The 21,999-nt window shown below is 41.0% G+C and overlaps 1 protein-coding gene across 8 annotated transcripts in view; it reads left to right on the top strand.

The window, feature by feature from the left end:
* TRIO (trio Rho guanine nucleotide exchange factor) overlaps window positions 1-21,999 on the top strand; it is a 340,446-nt gene that overhangs the window by 217,659 nt on the left and 100,788 nt on the right. For all 8 annotated transcript variants that reach the window (XM_073237759.1, XM_073237756.1, XM_073237760.1 and 5 more), the window contains exons 20-27: window positions 1,639-1,754; window positions 5,152-5,274; window positions 15,721-15,915; window positions 16,015-16,130; window positions 16,881-16,947; window positions 17,545-17,654; window positions 18,587-18,656; window positions 19,255-19,344. In XM_073237759.1, coding sequence (XP_073093860.1) covers window positions 1,639-1,754; window positions 5,152-5,274; window positions 15,721-15,915; window positions 16,015-16,130; window positions 16,881-16,947; window positions 17,545-17,654; window positions 18,587-18,656; window positions 19,255-19,344 — 887 coding nt within the window. The remainder of the gene's footprint in view (window positions 1-1,638; window positions 1,755-5,151; window positions 5,275-15,720; window positions 15,916-16,014; window positions 16,131-16,880; window positions 16,948-17,544; window positions 17,655-18,586; window positions 18,657-19,254; window positions 19,345-21,999) is intronic.

Below are 21,999 nucleotides of genomic sequence, written 5' to 3'. Positions count from 1 at the left end.
TTTAAGTGGCTTAGTTTTTTGACAGGCCTCAGAGTTCAAAGTTTGGTTTCATTAAACCAGTTCACTTTGTCAATGAGGATCATATAACATGAGCGCCAGGCTGATCAGTCACTGGTTCTCGTTCCTCACAGAGAGCTCAGCCTTCTGGGAACTCAGTAAATATTTGTGCAAAACTTAGTATTTTTAAGGTTTTTCAATATGATTAAGTTATATCTTAGGTACCATTTATTTGACTTAGAATTTCAGTCTTGGGAATTTTTTTTCAGAAGTTTTTAATCTGCTTATTTTTATAAACTTCAGGGTAAAACAGACTCACTGTAAAACATTTTTAAAGTGTACAAGTGGATGCAATTTACCTAATTCCTTTGACAGTGGTAACCACCATCATAGACTTGTGCACTCTGTCTGTGCATATAAATACGAAGAGAAACAGACACAGGCAGAGTCCACTTACCCATCCCACTTTTTTATTCACTCCCAAATGGGACTGTATTTTCCTTTCCATTTGTTACTTTCACGTAATAATGTCCTAGCCCCTGTTCTATATCAGAATTTAAAGATCTGCTCTGTGCTTTTTCAAGTCTAGTAGAGAGATTTTGTAACTGATTTAACCTGTCCCCCAGTTGGTGGGTGCATACACCAATGCCAATTTTCCCAGACTTTGCCTCAGTGTTCATGCAAACAGTGCAAATCAGTTTGACGTAAGCCCTGTCCTTCCGAAGGAAAAATTACTAGTTCCAAGGTATGCACACTTCCAGTGTGGTTGCCAGTCACCCTGCAAAAATTCTGCTCCATTTTTCTTCCTTAGTAGCTCAATGCCTACCCCTTCCACACAGGATGGCACCAGTCTTTACCAGGAAAATGGCGAAAGGTGGCTCATTGTTGGGTGAGGTTGAAAGTGGTTCTGTATTTAGTGGCCATGTTCTGAAAATTGTGGCCTTTGCATTTATATATGCTGTGCTTATTTTTCTCACGGATTGTTCATCCTTTTTCTGTTGACCAGTAAGTAAATTAGTCTCTGTCTTCTATCTTCCCAGTTTTTCCTGGCTTTTTATTGGTGCAATGTTTTCATGGCACTTACTGTTTGGTTATGATATTTTATATTTTTATGGAATCAAGGGTTTTTTAGCCTTGTTAGCTCCATGCTTCTCTGCTTCATCTCCTTCCTTCTCCTAATGGCTTATGGTTTTGTTTTTTACTTTAAAGAAGAACACCTCTGTTTTCTTCTAGTATTCCACCACTTTAACATATGTTCTAAAATATGTACTAAATCCCCTCTATAGGAAGGTTTTAATGCTCTTGAACAAAATATCTAATGCTAATGTCTTTCCAGCCATTATCAAAGTGCCCAGCAGGGGATGCACTAGCCCACCCCACTAATCCAGCTAACCTGAGAGATTAAAGGCCAACTTTAAGTTTCCAATGATCTCAACCATACACTAATAAATGGGGGTAAGAGAATAGGGAGAGGTCTGGTTGATGTGCTGATGGAGAACGTTGGGCAAACAGTGTGGCCCTTAATATTCTGTCTTGTACTGTCATTTGAATAAAAAGCCTTTAAATAAAAATGAATGGGATTTCGCAGGTGTTTTCACTGGTTGTAAGCACCAACATACCTCTTTCTCTTTATTCTCTCAGACATCTTGAATGAACTCTTCCAGCGGGAGAACAGGGTATTGCATTATTGGACCATGAGAAAGAGACGGCTGGACCAGTGCCAGCAGTACGTGGTCTTTGAACGAAGTGCCAAGCAGGTCAGTTGTTAGTCTGGCTCCCCAGCGCTCCACCCTGTGTACACCAGCATCGTCAAATGGGCAGCTTTTGACATTTCTGCAGTTTCAAAAACCACTTGCAAATGGTGAAAACAGCCACGCCTTTTAATTTAGTTTGTTGTAAAAAGAAAACCCCACAACATAGTAAAAGGCTGTTGCTTGGTGACTTTGACCCTGAACAAGTGTGGCCACACAGCTTGCCTCTGCTGCCACTGTGTCACATGTAGGAGAGTCAAGTACAAGCAGTAGTCGTGATTATGATTTAAAGTCATGGGGGAACCTAGGTTCTGTACTTGTTAAATACTATGGTGCGAGGTTTTTTGTATCACTATATATATATTTTCAAGATAAACTTTTGTTCTTCAGATAAACTAAGCTAAAGTGAGACATGACAGAATTTCTAGTAATTCAGTGCAGTCAAAAAATAGTCATGCAATTGGCTAATGCACAGACATCAAGGATATGTCTGAAGGCTCCCCTTCTGAAACCATTTTGGAGTAAAGTGCCTCTGCCTGTAGAAGGGTCGGTCATGGAAGATCACTGTGGGGAGTGTCTGTCTGACCCCTCACTTGAACGCTGAGGTTCTTGCCACTTCTCTCTGTCTTCCATGGCAGCATACGACCCATAACCCATCCCTGCAGAATTTAGCAGATCGGGTAGTGGAGGAGAGAACACCTGTGAACATCCCATGCCCTCCACATCAAGGAGCTTAGAGTCACTGGGGCCTCTTCACTACTCTCGGCCCCTCATGTCCCCACATCAGACCCGGATTGTCTTCCGAGTCCACCTGGCAACCTAACATGGGCCTGTCTCCCAGTAGCATTCAATGCCATCTTTTAGCCCAGGAAATATTAAACTTTTCTCAGCACACGTTTCCCACTTGGAAAGCATTGGTCCTAGTTTGGTAAATGTTAGTCTCGCAGTGGGCAGCCGGGTGCTCAGCACTGAGTGGTTCCCTAGGGGTCAGTGCACTGGAGTTCATGGACCCCAGGCCTGGCGCCATGACTCGGCCTTTCTCTCACCTTGGCTGACCTTACTGGGTGTAGTTAACCATATTCCCAACAGATGTGGCATGCAGTAGTATTCCTAATGTTTAAGTTACATTTTTTTAACATTTTACTTAAAGATAGTTCAACCATATTTCAGATTTCTGGGGGCTGACTTTGTTTCTAATTAGTAATTGTTTCTTATTCTTTTCTCGCCTATCTTTCTATGTTTTCTCTCTGTTGAAAGACAAGGAATCATAAAGCTAAAGAGAACAAGATTATAAATAATTCCCTTGATAGAGAAAAAGAATAGAATGTGTTTTTGCTTTTTCCTAAAGCCAGCTCATTTGTCAAAAATAACATCAGGTTTAGGCCATTACAGATGATGACCTTCTGGCCCTGCAGCCCTGTTGGGTTCTGTTCTGTACTGTGGTTGGTCCTATAGGAGGTATCAGTTGCTTATAGCAGACTAGTCTCTGAGGGCTCTCGTTCATTTGCAGTTTTCAGGATGGCATCGTGGGCTTAATTGGATGCAGTGCACTGATGGGACTGTGGAGAGGGGACATCCAGTCCCTGGTCTGCCTGGCGAGGCCCAGCGCTCGGGTTTGCAGGCCACTGTGTGGCTGATCCCCCACCAGGCTCTCTGCTGCCCGTCTTCCTTGTCTCTGCTTCTGAACGCTGGCTTTCTCCAGGCTCAGTTGCAGCTTGCTCTTGTTTCTCCTTCCTTTCTCTTTAGCTCCTCCTTTGGTAACCCCCAGCCCTGACCTGCATTTCTGGTCTCCACATTCATACACCCAGCTACCTCGCTGGCATTTCTCCACGAGGCCTTGCCAAGGGCAGAACTGGACTCCTGATCCCATCCCCACACCCTGCCACCCCTTACAGGGCATGTAGCTCCTGACTCCTGTCTTTCCTTCATCTCCTTCACTGCTTCCCAGCCCCAGGGGTACACACCTCCCACGTGGGTCAGACTGCCCCTTCTCCACCTCCAAAGCCATCCTGCCATGTCCTGTCTGACCCTCTGAGCCACTTAGCTTCCCAGGGCAGCTGCTGCCACTCACTCCACTCCAATCCCCTGCCCACATGACAGCCCATCGGCCCCAGACAGAGACCCAAGCTGTCCCCCCAAGCCTCCAGCCCCCTTCCTGCCCCGCCGCTTGCAGAGCTTCTTCCCACTCCTCCCAACCTGCAGGTCGCTCCTGGGAACCCCTCAGCTGGCCCACCTTTCCTGCACAGTCTCCCCATCTCATCTGTCTCTGCGGGCCTCTCTCAGCTCTCTCCTCCCTCCCAGTCTGCAGGCCTGAGTGACTCTCACCCTGTGCCTCACCCTGCACTTGCTTCTGCTGTATGAATGAGAAAATGGGGACCTTTACTCAGTTGAGAAAAACGACTTTCTGCCTTGATGCAGTATCAGTGTTAACACTATTCCAGAGATGGGATGGCCATGCTTAGGTGTAAGAAAGTAATTCCCAGCCAGTGAGCTGTGTGGCAAGTAATCCGGGTCATGGTTTCCTTCCATTTGTTCTTCTAAAACCTCATAAATGCTGTGACAGATCTAACAGAGATAGCGTGTTTCTATTCTAAGGCCAGCAAATCATAGTGGATGTCCTAGAGATTATAAAAGGCAAATGTAAAAACTTGTACATTTTGATGCTTCTTTTCCATAGATTTGCTTTTTCCCATGTATATGTTTAAGTCTGACTTCACTTCAGCTATATGGAAATAGAAGGGAAAAAATTCTTTCCCTCCACAAATATGAAGGCACAGAGGAGTTAGAACTGTGTTACTCAGGTGCAGCCAGACCCTGGCTGGCCCCCTTCTCTCCAGGTGCAGCCATCCATCTCCTACACCCAGAAGGGTCCAGCCGTGTCCTCCGCCAGCATGTCCCCAGCGGCGCATGTTCATGCATACTTGGATGGGGCCTCGGCGGGTGAATGGGTGTGCACCTATGTCCTCACTGAAGGCGGGAGTAGGAAGAAAGGCCCACGTCGTACATTTGAAAGCTGGGAATTTGTATCTTTCTTTTTATCTTCTAGTTAGACCACCCCTAGAAGGTTCTAAAGTTTTAGTGGCATGAATGTCTCAGTATTTATCCACACTTTCTCAGTATTCTTGAAAAAGGATCTTATAAATTGTACTTTTATTATGCCTTTAGGTTCATGGTTCTAAGAAACTCTTAAACTTATTGTTGCTACGCAAGTGATGTGATTATAATTTTCTAGAATGTCGTTTTTTTCTTTCAGTTGTGGAATTGTGAGGCTTATTTCAGAAGCTTGTCTCTCTTGGCGGGGCTCCCTCCTGGTGTGTGACCGCCTTGGCATGGGACCCCACATTCAGATGAGGTACCAAGGAGTGCTCAGCCGTGACCGTATTCCCATTCCTTCCCTCCCCAGGCTCTGGAGTGGATCCATGACAATGGGGAGTTCTACCTGTCCACGCACACCTCCACGGGCTCAAGCGTGCAGCACACCCAGGAGCTGCTGAAGGAGCACGAGGAGTTCCAGATCACTGCAAAGGCAGGTCCAGGTCGGGGTGGACACCTGGGGGCCTGCTCGGGCTTCTCCAAGATCACCTAGAACAGGATACTCTGTGTAAATAAGGTATTTCTCAAAAAAAAAAAAACAAAATACAACTTTGAAGAAGTACCTTATGAAATGGGAGAAATGGTGACCAGATGGATTGTTACCCATTAACTGAGGTATTTCTTGCTGCCTTTTCACACCTGCCTCTCCATTTATCTGTTTCCTCTTGTCCCTCTAATTTCCACAAATACCTCCCGGCAAATTCCCTTACTCTTTCATCCTTTCCATTGTTCTTCTTTCGTTCCTGTTGTCTTTTCCAAGTGTTTGCTGAGAACTTGCTATTTTTATGACATGCTATTGACGGGGATGCGGTCTGTGGGTACTTCCCTCCCTGCCTGCCACCCGCAGGAATCACAGTGGCACCGCCCACGCTCAGCCCGGCACGAGGCTGCCTGGCACAGCTGACCCAGTTTGTGCCCGCGCTCTGCTAGCGCTTGGTCACAGATTGTAAAGCTGGGGGCATTTTCACTTTTCCCCTGAAAAAGTAGAATTAAATGCATCTCTATGGCATATATAGTATATGTGAGTAAATTTGTAAGCAAATATTCAACAATTCACACACTGACATGAATGTTCTCCCAATTAAAGTATATACCTGCAGAGGCTAATTCCTCCTTTTACCTCAAAACAGTTTTGAGACTTTTCAAGTTCCCTGGTCAACCTTTGGTGTTTTTGATTTTTTGTTTTTTTTAAATTTTTGAATATACATTCATAGTAATATTTTCAGAAGTGCTTTGTTTTTGATGGTAGATTGAGTTTTTGGTTATAGTATAGCAATAAAGTAAAAAATAATTATTGACACTGCATTAAAGATGGTGGCGTGAGAGGTGAGACAGACACCTCCTCCTAAAGCCACATATAATATGAAAATATAATTAATACAACTAATCCTGAAACAGCAACAGGAAAGAAGGTTGTACCAGACTGCATATACCTGGAGAAAAGAGCAGACCTTAAGGAACAGAACAGGGTAACGTACCAAAGCTGTGACCCAGTGGGGCCCAAGCCCTTCTCCCATCTCAGCTCACTGGCAGGAGGAAGAGAAACAGAGCAGGTAGGAAGTGGAGGCCTGGGACTGCTGAACACCTAACCCTGGAGATCTGCTCTGGGAGCATGAACCTACATTGCATGGTGCTCTGGTGAGATTAGTGGGGTTGGAAAGCTAAGACAGGAGCAATCGAATACCTGGAGAAACAGGGATTCCAGCCTCTTGTGGAAAATAGGAATTCATATCTGGCTGATCTAGGTGGGCAGTCAGAGACTTCCTAACAGCGAGAGGGCTGCTAAAGGGGTAAGGACTGCACAGAGCTTACTGCTCAGGAGAAAGGACAGGTAGACAAAATTGTCTGGGTGCACTCTGCCCTGCAGGCTGGGAGCTTAAATGATCTTCAGGCACTCCATCCCCCTAGCTGGCTACATAGCTCCAAGGCCCCCCACCATGATACGCAGCCTGCTGTGCCTTCTTCCCAACTAGTCTGCACTGGCTCAGGCTCACAAACCAGCAATTCCTGCCCTGGCATCAGGCCAGCCGAAGGGAAGCCCCACCTATGACAGCTACAAACACAAAGCATAGAGGCTTACACCTGTTGGTTTGGCCCACTGCTTCTGGCAGTGGAGACAGGCATAGCAGCTGGGAAGCAGGAAACAGCTCTTTCTTCTCCCCAAGCACCAACACTGCTCCTCTGTGACCCCTGACATTGATCCAGGGGCTGAGCAGCTCCAGAGAGGAGAGCTTCTGGGCACTAGAGGGCACCACAGACAAATTATGAAACATCAAAGGAACCTGGTTCAAAGCAAAGTTATGAATACACCAGAGAAAGATGCTAATGAAATCGATCTAATGAATCTTCCTAAAAGAGATTTCAAAATAAAAATCATTAACATGCTCATGGAGGTACAGAAAAATATTCAAGAACTCAGGAACAAATTAAGTACGGAGATCCAGTCGTTGAAGAACACAATGGAAGGTTTTAAAAGGAGATTAGTTACAATGGAGGAGATGATAAATGAAATAGAAATCAGGGAAGAGGAATACAAAGAAACTGAGGCACAGAGAGAAAAAGGATCTCTAAGAATGACAGAATACTGAGTGAACTGTGTGACCAATTCAAACAGAACAATATTCATATTATAGGGGTATCAGAAGAAGAACAGAGAGAAAAAGAGAAAGTGTCTTTGAGGAAGCAATCACTGAGAACTTCCCCAATCTGGGGAAGAAGGTAGTCTCTCACGCCATAGAGGTTCACAGATCTCCCAACACAAGAGACCCAAGGAGGACAACACCAAGACATATAATAATTAAAATGGCAAAGATCAAGGATAAGGACAGACTATTAAAAGCAGCCAGAGAGAGAAATAAGATCACGTACAAAGGAAAACCCATCAGGCTATCATCAGACCTCTAGCAGAAACCTTACAGGCCAGAAGGGAATAACATGATCTATTTAATGCAATGAAGCAGGAGGGCCTTGAACCAAGAATACTTTATCTGACAAAACTATCATTTAAATTTGAAGGAGGGATTAAACAATTTCTAGATAAGCAAAAGCTTAGAGAATTTAACTCCCACAAACCATCTCTACAGTCCATTTTGGAGGGACTGCTATAGATGGAAGTGTTCCTAAGGTTTAATAGTTGTCACCAGAGGTAATAAAAAGGGATAGACAAAGAGTACAGAATATGATACCTAATATATAAAGAATGGAGGAGGAAGAAAAGGAGGGAAAATAAAAAACCTGTAGATTGTGTTTGTAATAGCATACTAAGTGAGTTAAGTTAGACTCCTAGATAGTAAGGAAATTACCCTTGAATCTTTGGTAACCATGAATCTAAAGCCCGCAATGGCAATAAGTACATACCTATCAATAATCACCCGTAAGTGTAAATGGTCTAAATGCACCAATCAAAAGACATAGAGTCACTGAATAACTAAAAAAAACAAGGCCCAACTGTAAGCTGCCTACAAGAGACTAACCTCAAACCCAAAGACATACAAAGACTAAAAGTGAAGGGATGGAAAAAGATACTTCATGCAACTAATAGGGAGAAAAAAGCAGGTGTTGCAGTACTTGTATTAGGCAAAATAGACTTCAAAACAAAAAAAGTCACAAGAGACAAAGAAGGACATTACATAATGATAAAGGGGTCAGTCCAAGAAGAGGATATAACCACTATAAATATCTATGCACCCAACACAGGAGCACCTACATATGTGAAACAAAATACTAACAGAATTAAAAGGGGAAATAAGATGCAATGCATTCATACGAGGAGACTTCAACACTCCACTCACTCCGAAGGACAGATCAACCAGACAGAAAATAACTAAGGAGACAGAGGCACTGAACAACACATTAGAACAGATGGACCTAACGGACATCTACAGAACTCTACACCCAAAAACAGCAGAATACACATTCTTCTCAAGTACACATGGAACGTTTTCAAGAATAGATCATATACTAGGCCGCAAAAAGAGCCTCGGTAAATTCAAAAAGATTGAAATTGTACCAACCAGTTTCTCAGACCACAAAGGTATGAAACTAGAAATAAATTACACAAAGAAAGTGAAAAATCCCACAAACACATGGAGGCTTCACAACATGCTCCTAAATAACCAATGGATCAATGACCAAATAAAAACAGAGATCAAGGAATATATGGAGACACATGACAACACCACAAAATCTGTGGGAGGCAGCAAAGGTGCTGAGAGGAAAGTATATTGCAATACAGGCCCACCTCAGGAAAGAAGAACAATCCCATGTGAAAGGTTTAAACTCACAATTAATGAAACTAGAAAAAGAAGAACAAATGAGGCCCAAAGTCAGTAGAACGAGGGACATAATAAAGATTGGAGCAGAAATAAATAAAATTGAGAAGAATAAAACAGTAGAAGAATCAATGAAAGCAAGAGCTGGTTCTTCAAGAAAATGAAAAAAAAAAGCAGATAAATACTTAGCCAGACTTGTCAAGAAAACAAGAGAATCTACACATATAAACAGAATCAGAAATGAGAAAGGAAAACTCACTACAGACACCACAGAAATCAAAAGAAGTATTAGAGAATGCTATGAAAATTTATATGCTAACAAACTGGATAACCTAGAAGAAATGGACAACTTTCTAGAAAAATACAACCTTCCAAGACTGACACAGAAAGAAACAGAAAATCTGAACAGACACCAATTACCAGCAACGAAATTGAATTGGTAATCAAAAAACTACCTAAGAACAAAACTCCTGGACCAGATGGTTTCACCACTGAATTTTATCAAACATTTAGTGAAGACCTTAATGTTTTCCAAAGAGTAGAAGAAGAGGGAATACTTCCAAACTCATTCTATGCGGCCAACAGCACTCAAATACCAAAACCAGGCCAAAACCCCACAAAAAAGAAAATAACAGACCAATATCCTTGATAAACAGATGAAAAAATACTCAATAAAATATTTGCAAACTGAAATAAAAAATACATAAAAAAGATCATCCATCATAGTAAAGTAGGATTTATTCCAGGGATGCAAGGATGGTACAACATTCGAAAATCCATCAACATCATCCACCATATCAACAAAAAGAAGGACAAAAACCACATGATCATCTCCATAGATGCTGAAAAAGCACTTGACAAAATTCAACATCCATTCATGATAAAAACTCTCAACAAAATGGGTATAGAGGGCAAGTACCTCAACATAAAGGCCATATATGACAAACCCGCTTCTCGTTAAGCCAACATCATACTTAACAGCGAGAAGATGAAAGCTATTCCTTTAAGATCAGGAACAAGACAAGGATGTCCACTCTACCCACATACATTCAAGATAGTACTGGAGGTTCTAGCCACGGCATTCAGACAACACAAAGAAATAAAAGGCATCCAGATTGGCAAGGAAGAAGTTAAACTGTCCCTGTTTCAAGATGACATGATATTGTACATATAAAACCCTAAAGAATCTACTCCAAAACTACCAGATCTAATATCTGAATTCAGCAAAGTTGAAGGATACAAAATTAATACACTGAAATCTGTTGCATTCCTATATACTAACAGTGAGCTTGCAGAAAGAGAAATCAGGAAAACAATTCCATTCACAGCTCCACCAAAAAAATAAAATATCTAAGAATAAACCTAACCAAAGAAGTGAAAGACCTGTACTCTGAAAACTATAAGACACTCATGAGAGAAATTAAAGAATTATAAATAAATGGAAACACATCCCGTGCTCATGGATAGGAAGAATTAATATTGTCAAAATGGCCATCCTGCCTAAAGCAATTTACAGATTCAATGCAATTCATATCAAAATATCAACAGCATTCTTCAATGAACTAGAACAAATCGTTCTAAAATTCATATGGAACCACCAAAGACCCCGAATAGCCAAAGCAATCCTGAGAAGGAAGAATAAAGCTGGGGGATTTATGCTCCCCAACTTTAAGCTCTACTGCAAAGCCATAGTAAACAAGACAATTTGGTACTGGCACAGTAACAGACCCATAGACCAGTGGAACAGAACAGAGTCCAGATATAAACCTAAGCATATATGGTCAATTTTCAAAAAGAGCCATGGATATACAATGGGGAAATGACAGCCTCTTCAACAGCTGGTGTTGGCAAAACTGGACAGATACATGCAAGAGAATGAAACTGGATTATTATCTAACTCCATACACAAAAGTAAACTCAAAATGGATCAAAGACCTGAATGTAAGTCATGAAACCATAAAACTCTTAGAAGAAAATATAGGCAAAACTCTCTTGAATATAAACATGAGCAACTTCTTCATGAACATACTTCCCCGAGCAAGGGAAACAAAAGCAAAAATGAACAAGTGGGACTATATCAACCAAAAAGCTTCTTTACAGCAAAAGACAGCATCAGAACAAAAAGGCATCCTACAGTATGGGAGAATATATTCATAAATGACATATCCAATAAGGGGTTGACATCCAAAATATACAAAGAACTCATGCACCTCAACAAACAAAATCAAATAACCCAATTCAAAAATGGGCAGAAGATCTGAACAGACACTTCTCCAAAGAAGAAATTCAGATGGCCAAGAGGCACATGAAAAGATGCTCCATGTCACTAATCATCAAAGAATTGCAAATTAAAACTACAGTGAGATAACACCGCACACCAGTTAGGATGGCCAACATCTAAAAGCCAAACAACAGCAAATGTTGGCGAGGATATGGAGAAAGGAGAACCCTCTTACACTTCTGGTGGGTATGTAAATTAGTTCAGCCTTTGGGGAAAGCAGTTTGGAGGTTCCTCAAAATACTAAAATAGAAATACCATTTGACCCAGGAATTCCACTCCTAGGAATTTACCTTAAGAGTGCAGGAGCCCAGTTTGAAAAAGACATATGCACCCCTATGTTTATCGCAGCACTATTTAAAATAGCCAAGAAATGGAAGCAACCTAAGTGTCCATCAGTAGATGAATGGATAAAGATGTGGTACACAATGGAATATTATTCAGCCATAAGAAGAAAACAAATCCTACCATTTACAACAACATGGATGGAGCTAGAGGGTATTATGCTAAGTGAAATAAGTCAGGCAGAGAAAGACAAGTATCAAATGATTTCACTCATCTGTGGAGTATAAGAGCAAAGCAAAAACTGAAGGAACAAAACAGCAGAAGACTCACAGAACCCAAGAATGGACTAACAATTACCAAAGGGAATGGGACTGGGGAGGGTAGATGGGATGGGAGTGATAAGGGGGAAAAAAGGGCATTATGATTAGCAGACAAAGTGTTGTGGGGGAGGCATAGGGAAGGCTGTACAATACAGGGAGGACAAGTAATGATTCTATAGCATCTTACTACATTGATGGACAATGACTGTAATGGGGTATGTGGTGGGGACTTGATAATGGGGCAGAGTCTAGTAACCATAATGTTGCTCATGTAATTGTAGATTAATGATACCAAAAGAAAAAAGAAAAAAACAAAAAGGGACAAAAGATGCTAAAAGTGGCTCACAGAAAGAGAGCTACAAATGGCTCTTAAACATACAAGATTATCAAATTTACTTAAAAGAAATGTAAATTAAAACTACACTGCATTCCATTTATACCTAGGAGATGAGCAAAGATCATAAAGCTTGCCATGTTGACCAGGCTCACCGCTGGGGGATTGTGACCTGGGCTGGCATCTCGGAGCAGTCTGGCAGCATTATTTAGCATCACGAATGCTGCTCATCTCCAAATATGTATTCAGGCTACACATGCTCAGGAACTTGGGTGTTTTCTTACATTGTTGTTTGTGATAGGACAAGAGTAAAAACAATATCAAGGTCCACTGGAGGAACAAGTTAATTTTTAGAACATCCCTATCATGAAATATTACACAGCTCCAAACATGAGCAAGCATGTGGCTTGTGTTCTCATAGTGAAGGATAACCAAGAGTTGTTAAGTAAAAAATCCCAAGTGCAGAGCGGCATTTATTGTATGCAAGCATTTATGTAAAAAATGAAGAGAATGCATGTCTACATATGCATACACCTGCCTGTATATAAAGTAGTGTTTCTGGAATGATAAGAAGCTCATCATTGGGACAGGTAGCAGGAAGGTGGGGAGAAAGACTTTTCAGTTTATTTTCCTGTTTTTTTACCTTTTGAATTTTGAATCCTGTGAGTGGAATGTACTTAGAAAATATCAATTAAAATAAAAATATTCCAAGGTATAAAAGATTCATGGATTAGAAGATTCATTGTCCTTAGCTTTTATCTCACCATTCATTCATTCAGCCATTATTTATTGAGTCCCTGCAATGTACCTACCAGGAACTACTCTGGGTGCTGGACTCATGGATTGCACATTCTAGTTAGAGAATCTGGCAGTGACATGACAAATAGGTAAACATATATATTTACATGTTAAGTAACAGGAAAAACAGTCATTAGGAGGGAAGGGTTGCCATCTTTGATTGAGAGGATAGGATGGGCCTGACTGAGACACCATTGTCTGATTATTATCTCTCGTTTAAATGAAGTTTACTCACGGAAGATTTATCAATCCACCACAGTTTGCCTGTAGGAAATCTGTGCTGCATCAGGTTTCATATAATCAGTATCAGCCCATTGATGTCAACATGCTGGCACTGATTTGTGACATGTGTTATACACAGAATCTTACTGAAGTTTTTTGGTGTTTTTGTTTTCTGTTTTAATATGGGCAAGCTGTATTATCTTTTTTTATCTTCACTCTGTGTCACCAGTGATTAAAACATGAAATAGGTTTCTTAATTCATTTAAGATACTCATGGTTTGCAGGGCCTTCCACTGGTGGCATTTGTGACTGTGGAAGAGAAGAAATGCTTTCTGGAGGCACAGCACCACCTCTCTGTGCATTAACATCCTGGTACACAGCAGGGAAACCTATTTGGGCAGCCTGACTTTTAAAAAATTTCTGACTTACTCATGTTAATTCTCTTTGATATTAAAATTTAGTAACGTTTCTAAGCTAAGTTCATTTTGGAATTTGTGCTTCCAAGTCTAAGACTTTGACTTCTTATTTCTTTGGTTTATAAATAGTCATGTCTAGTCTTAATATATCCAGAAAGGTGTCATGTTGATAAGTCAAAAGGTGTGTTTGACTGATATTTTCATTTTAGCTCACTGTAATTGAGTTCATTTCCACACATGAAAGCCCTCAAAACTTTGAGTGTTTTAAGTTTTGCTGACTTTTTCCAATATACAGCTTTTACAGAAACTGCAGTAGTAATTTTTCTTTACTGAGATATTGTTGTACCTTGAGTTCTGTTTCATTTGTTTTTTGAAAAGTATGTATTCATGCCTGTTAAGAGTAACTGCCATGCTCATTAAAGTTACAGGTGTATACACAGTTACATAAAAAACCTAATGTTAATTTATTTTCTCAATAAATATTTGGCGAATGTCTGCTATGTGCCAGACACATAGAAGGCATATGAGATATTGGTAAGCAAAACAGTTCCCTGGCCTATGGCAGTTATATTCTTACAGGAGAGAGACAGTAATCATAATCAGTAAATTCCATCCTTGTTGGAGAACAATCCATGCTTATGAGAAACAATAGAATGGACAGAGGAAGTAAGAGTAGTTGGGGCAGGGGACAAGTTCCAATTTTAAGGGAGTCAGGGAGAGCCCATCGACGAGGTAGCCTTCAGTTGAGCAAAAATATGAAGGAGCCATGGAGTCATCTAGGGGAAGAGCATTCAGGCAGAAGGGGCACCAGGGCTAGAGCCAAAGCAGGAGTGTGCCAGGGGCACGCACACTGGGTATGAGGGAGATGGAGTGTGTGTGTGTAAGGTCTAAGGTTTTTACAGCTGGCTTTACTGGTGGCCTGTGAATTCTGGCTTCAAAGCATATTGTACAAACTAAGATAGTTTATCCAGGTCTTGAACCCTGACCTTCCTTTTGGAAATCTCTAAAGTCAGTTTCCGGGTGTCAGTCATGAAGACTTTCTAGTTGCCAGTGAACTGAGAAAACCGGGTTCCTAGGCAGAAGAGTCACTGTCCTCATTTGAAATGTCTGTGGGGATATTGATGGAAGCCTAATAGTCACAACAGATGGAATCTGCATGACGAAAGGTCTAGGGAAAAGGCGAGTGGAGTGAAGTTACTCCTGTGTACAGAGAACCAGTGGTCTGTGGTTATCCTTGACTTTATACAAACAAAGGAAGTTTTGCTTAACTTAATAAAAGATTGTTTCTCTGTACATATAAAATGGAAGTTTTTTTGTGGGAGAGAGTTCTAAAATGGAACAGTATTAAGACACCTCTGTGAAAGTGACGGCCTGATTAGTGCCCTGTTCTCTGCACGTCCTGAGAGAGCAGGAGCGAAGGTGTGATGTGGACGAGCTGCTGTGGGGATTTGGTTTGAGCGTCTGCGTGGGGAGACCCTTCGCCATATGTGCTTCAGGAAAATCAAAATCTCAGAGGGCTGCTGTCCTAAAAGAGCTTTGCGTCTAACTGGGCACATAAACAAATGTGCATAAAGCGGGAAGGGAGCCAGTAGGTACTCGAAGGAGGAGGGTCAAGGACCGTAGAGAGAACACTGAGTGGACATGTATTCATCCCCAGGACTTCATTCACCCAACAGGCTTTTACTGAGCATCCGCCAGATGAAGACATTGTTGAAAGAAAGTCTAGATTTTTTCTTTGAGGTTATAAAATGCCATTCTTTGTGGAACAGCTGAGGAAAGATCACTAGTTTAGAACCAGGGAGATGAATTGGATGGGTTTGGGGCTTCTGTCACCAGCAGCTTTTTTTCCCCCTGACCAGAGCTCAGAGTTTTGTAGGCAAGTTGCCACTATGTTTCTGGTTTCTGGCAGTTGGGTTCATTTGCTTCACAATACTTTCCTGTTGTTTTTTTTGCAGCAAACCAAAGAGAGAGTGAAGCTATTGATACAGCTGGCTGATGGCTTTTGTGAAAAGGGGCATGCCCATGCGGCAGAGATTAAAAAATGTGTTACTGCAGTGGATAAGAGGTACAGAGATTTCTCTCTGCGGATGGAGAAGTACAGGACCTCTTTGGAGAAAGCCCTGGGGATTTCTTCAGATTCCAACAAATCGGTAAATTGCTTTGTGCAAACTGAGTGAATCAGGTGCTCTTCCTCCTGTGCTGTGTGTTGATTTAACTAACAAAAGTTGATTGGCTCTCTTACTCCACAGAGTAAAAGTCTTCAGCTCGATATAATTCCAGCCAGTATCCCTGGGTCAGAGGTGAAACTCCGTGATGCTGCGCATGAACTTAACGAAGAAAAGCGGAAATCTGCCCGCAGGAAAGAGTAAGCCAGTCATTAAGAACCTGCCAGGATTCACTGAAAAAGTGGAGGAAATGTCACTTGGACAAACGTGCTTCTGTGTGTGCTTTGGAACCAATTGGCACTTGTACTTTCTGTTCTGACTGTACCCTGAGCACAGACTCCACTGTGTCCACTGTCTCCTTGTCACTGGTTCAGTGCACTGTCTTGTTTTTACCCCCTGGCCCCATTTCATATGGCACTGGCAAGTGGTTCTAGTGCCATCTGTCATCAGTAGGTCATGAGTAGTCATACTAAGGAGATTTCAGTAATACAAGCAGAGGTGTTTAAAAGTTGCCTACTAGTTAATTCTCCTAGATAATTAATAAAGACAAAAGATGGCCTAAACCCTTGGCTCTTAGTCAAGGGCAGTTTTGTCCCCCAGGGGACGTTTGACAAAGTGTGGAGATATTTTTGGTTGTCATACAGCGGGAGGGGGTGCTGCTGGCATCTAGTGGGTGGAGGCCTAGCCTTGCACAGGACAGCCCCACGGCAAAGCATTAAACCCTGATGTGTAGGTACCTCAACAAAATTTTTTCCAAAAGGCATTTCCTTTGAATTGGTGGTTGGTTACTATTACTGTTCCATTTATTCTCGATTGAGTTCTCCAAAAGACATTATTAACTAATGCTTTTAAAATCCCCTTATTCTTTCATAAACTATAAAAACAGATAATTAAACTAAGCTGGAGCCCTGACTGTGAACTAAACTGCTGGCTGTCTTCCTCTGCTTAAGGTTCATAATGGCTGAACTCATTCAAACCGAAAAGGCTTATGTGAGAGATCTCCGGGAGTGTATGGATGTAAGTAAGTTTTTTTGCTTGTTTATTTAGATTAAGTATAATCTTGCTACTTAAGTCTTACCTACTGGTAATTCTTAAAATAAATTTTCATACTTTTTGTTGTTGTGTTTTGAGTGTGTTTAAGCAGCCAGTCTCATGCTTGCACGCTTCTGTGTAGTTCTGGGCTTGTGTTTCCTTTCGCTCTTTGCAGAGATGATACAGCATTAATCCCTCATTCCATGTATCACATGACGGCCAGGCTGACATTCTCTTTGTAGAGAATTTTACAGCACTTTCACAGAAATGTGCCTAGTAATTATGACTGGCAACTAATGCTCAGTAGTTTCATGAAAATTTTTGTACCTTGTGGGGAGGGTTAATTCCAAAATTCAAAGCTGGGAGTCAGAGCTGAAAATTCTCAAGTATGAAAAGCAATTGAAGGGCTTTAAAAAAAAAAAGCCAAAACATTGTTCATGTTATTTTGTACAAGGTTCCATTCTTAAGGTGTATTTTCAGTTATACATTAGCTTGGGGTGTGTATTTACAGATGTCAGGAATAGCTGTTTCTTGGAAATCTGGTGTCAGGTTTTGTCTAATGTCTGTTTTCCCCCTTGCCAGACCTACCTGTGGGAAATGACCAGTGGTGTGGAGGAGATCCCACCTGGTATTGTAAACAAAGAGCTCATTATCTTCGGGAACATGCAGGAAATATATGAATTTCATAATAAGTGAGTAGCTTTATCTTTGGGGAGCTGATTGTTCTTGAAGTCTACATACTGCACTGGGGTTTCATAACAAGAAATAGCAGTTTCCAGTTGAAGTAAGCATAGATTTCAGTGATTTTATTGAAACTTCAGTGAAGCCTGGCAGGCTTTCTTCAAGGAAACCAGCCTTCTAGAGACTATTTTAATCCAGACTCAACTTTATATTTGTACTTACTTTCTGTGGAAATAAGGCTAAGAAAACTTAGAAACTGTTTTAGTGGGAACCCTAACTTCTCCAAGCTGTGTCATTAGCTGCTGCTTAGAGTTAAAAGAAAGAGGGGTTATCCATGGGCTACTGCTGCCATTTGGTCTTTCCTAAGAAGATAAGAGAAGGACCTGAGACAGGACAGATATATGGTCTGACCAGAATAAAATGCTCTCTCAGCCACAGGGACACATGGTTCTGTTTGTAAGATTTTTTAGAGCAGCGGGTATTCACAAGTACAGTCTGTGCAGCCCAGTCGCCTATGGAAAGATGATGCTGAGGCCAGAGCCAGAGGAGTCTTCCTCCCTCCCCTGCCTGCACCCCAAAAACACGCTAACATCTAAACAGGTCCTCCTGATTGAGTATTCACATCCCTGCATTACAGCTTTAGCTACTGAACACAGCCGGTTCCCCAGAGTAAGCTGTACAGCTAAACTTTCTATTAGAAAGTGTTTAAGGACTAAACTGGTTGGTTGTTTGAAAGTCGCAATAACTTACCCTAGTTGAAACCTACATATTTTGTTACATCTTAAAGTCTAGAGGGCATAGATTTTTCACTGCACTTGATTAAAGTGATGAGATTCAGACATTACCTGAATTCATGGCATGCTTGGCCTAATTCCTGGTATATCTCATTAGTAAGATGTTTTAAAACATCTTCATAATATGGTACAATTTTTATTCTCTGCAGCATATTCCTAAAAGAGCTGGAAAAATATGAACAGTTGCCAGAGGATGTTGGACATTGCTTTGTGACTTGGGTAATGAAACGTCAGCTGCATGTTCTCTCACATTTATGTGGTGGCTTTGAAGGAAGTTAGAGGAATATCAGTTATATCTTTCTTGTCACCATCTTCTGCTGGTGTCTGCACACAGAGTAACACACTTTGCAGCCAAGAATTACATCCTCCGACTAGTATTGATGTGGAATGTGCTTTTCAGTGGCAGTAGTTATGGTTCCAGATAGAACAGAAAGTGTGCCAGGCCTCTGCATGGCCCTGGGGATTCAGATAAACTGAGTGCCCAGCCCTGCTGGGCAGGGGGCCTCATCCAGCCTAGCAAGAAGGTATATGGGTGACCTGGGGTTCAGCCCTGTCCTCTAAGTGTGCTACCAACACCATTGTGGGAGCAGAGAGCAAGTGGCCAGCCCCAGCTGCAGGGCAGGGGAGGCTTCTGTGGGTACATAACAGCAGCAGCATGTGTTTCTTATTTTAATAGCTTTCTGTATAAAGTAGGGTTTCTTTTATTTGGGGCTTAAATTTCCTTAATCTGCACAGCTTCTTTTCTACCTAGAAATTTATCATATTTTGACTTACTACTATTTGAAAGAGATATCCTAAGTTTTTATTTTGTTTATAGGCAGACAAATTTCAGATGTATGTCACATACTGCAAAAATAAGCCTGATTCTACTCAGCTGATACTGGAGCACGCAGGGTCCTATTTTGATGTAAGTCAACAGATTGCCAATGAAGCAGCGAAATTTCTGTGTTGTATTTGGTATATATAAAAGGCAACATTACTCATAACTTTTACATAATTGATGGTGCAGTATTTTCATTTTTATCTGTCGTGTTTATGTTGAAACGTTCTTATATTTTCTTCTGTTTTAAAAGATCCTCAAGTACTGCCAGTTGTATATAGGAAATTCACATTTTAATGTACATATATCTATGTCAGCACTTACTATTTATATATGCACGTTAATTTTTTACATATAACATTGTATGGAATAAACTGTTAAATTAAGCTTCTTCATTAAATTAAGTAACTTTTAAATTAACAATTAAATCAAACTTCTCTGCTAAATAAATTATTACATTAAGTAACTTTACATCTTTTAAAACAATTTATTTTTGCCATTTTAATTTCATGTTATTAATTTTCAAAAGTGACCTACCAGTAAAATTTTACAAATAGCATTATATGAACTGGGACCATGGGGAGGTTCATTAATTATATTCTCATTGGAGTAAATGCAGATGCAGGTCATCCTTTTTTGAAAGGTAGTGCATGAAAGACTTTGAAAGATATGTACAAAAGTCAATGGAGCCTTATGTTGTGATAGAATGCTTTTTGAGTTTGTAAAACATACTCAAATGTGTGCCAAGCACATTTTGATTAAAAGATGAGGTACTTCTGAATTTTGTGTTTAATTTGATGCCACGAGATAAGGCCCCAGGAATATTAGAATTGTTTCTGTCATTATACTTCTGTATGGCCGAGTGTGCTAATTTGATTTTCTCTAAAATTCTGGGAAATGAAAACAAATTTTAGCTTCTAGCTATGAGATGAAGCTCTGCCTGTCGAGAACCCTGTTTTAGTTATCATTCTCACAACCAGTAATTATTGCCTTTGTAAGTATGATATCTGCTCTCAGCCTAGTGCTACCTTTTCTTTCCAAAATTTCACATGACCCCAAGTCTCTGCCATTTGGTGAAAGCCAGCATCATAGCTTCGTGCAAAGTTAGAATTATTTAAGGGCTAAGCATTGAGAGCATGTGGCACATCGAGAGCATGTGGCACATTTAAACTATTTAAAAAACCCTTTCACTAAAGCATCTTTAAGGAAAAGGAAATCCTGCTTATCTAACCTAGAGATTCACTCATTACCTGCTGTTAGCATCCATTGCACAGTATGACTGCACCCCCATCAGCGGCTCATTCAACTCACTGCACTCGGTCACAGGTACTCAGCACAGAGTGGTAAATAACACAGACAGATGCACACCTTTCCAAAGGGGACTAAACAGCAAGGACATTGTGGCATGTAAACGATTTAATTATAATTGAAAAGCAGACATTGTTGGGTTAGTATGTCCCTGGACATACTAGTGAGCTAGATCCTTCTTTAAACCCTAGTTCTCTGCCTCTCTTGAATCCAAAGTAAAATTTCAGAAGCAAAGAAGTTTGTATTAATATTCCAGAGGCCCTTTAGAAAAAGAAAACTTTATGATTTCAGCAGGATTAAACCTTTATCAGGCATTTTGAAAGAATACTGTGATCTTATAGCCATTTTTGACTAGTATAGTCCTATGATGAGGTAATAAGAATGTGAACAGAAATAGATTGGAAGTGTTGTTGAAGTATTAAAAAGACTTTACAATATCTTTCAGATGTGGCATGTTCATGAGATAGAATACTGCTCAGCAATGTAAAGGGAAAATTTCAATGCATAACAACATAGATTCATCTCCCAAATGTGGGCTTAAAGAAGCTAAACATAAAAGAATACATTGTGAATTATTCCTTTTATGTGAAATTCTAGAATATGCAGAAGTAATCTATGGTGACAGATCAGTATAGGAGTTGCCTCTTGGTGGCAGTATGGAAATAGATTGGAAAGAGGTCCGTGAGAACTTTCTGTGATGTTGAAAATGTGCTGTCTCTTGGCTTGGGAGTGTGTTACCATTTGTCAGAACTCATTACCTGGTTAAGATCATAGTATAAGTGAAAATAAATCTTTTAAATATGATATTAAATTGTGGACATGAGTATCATAATCACTAAATCATAGATCCCACATTCTTAAACAATTGCAGATTAGAAGGAGACTTTTAAAATTATGTTTGTGATCTGAAAGCTAGAGGAAGAATTGTAAGTTTTTAATTCAGTCTGCATGAATGACAAGGCATTCGGTGATTACCGCAGCCTGCACCCCACAGAGAGTGTGCCACAAGAATCACTGTCTGAGCTGCTTGTCCCAGCAAGCCTCATCAAAATGGCAAGCAGGTTGAGAACACAAAGAGACAGTGGCTTTTAAATCTCATTTGAAGGAGAGAATATCAGAAGATAACCTTTCTTGAAAAATTTTTTGAAAAGAATGCTTAGAGCTAAGATGGTAATGCACAGTAGGTTGGCATGAAAACTCTGGGCTAGAAAATAGTTGGATACTGAGTGCACGTAGAATGCTGGAGTGGCACGCACATTGTTAGGACAAAGGAAGCCTCTTGCAGGGAGAGTGGGACTCTGGGGAGGGGTGTGGTCTGTAGCCAGAGAGCACACAGCCAAAGTGCTGGGAGCTGCAGTGGGAGAGGGCTGCCCTGTCCCTGACTCAAGTATCCAACTGCTGAGCAGGTGCCAGAGCCGGCCCCTGGGGACAACA

The sequence above is a fragment of the Manis javanica genome, chromosome 1 (genome assembly GCF_040802235.1).
Source record: "Manis javanica isolate MJ-LG chromosome 1, MJ_LKY, whole genome shotgun sequence".
Classification (NCBI taxonomy): Eukaryota; Metazoa; Chordata; class Mammalia; order Pholidota; family Manidae; genus Manis; species Manis javanica.
Note: the sequence above shows the minus strand (reverse complement) of the source record. Positions and strands in the feature narration are given on the sequence as shown.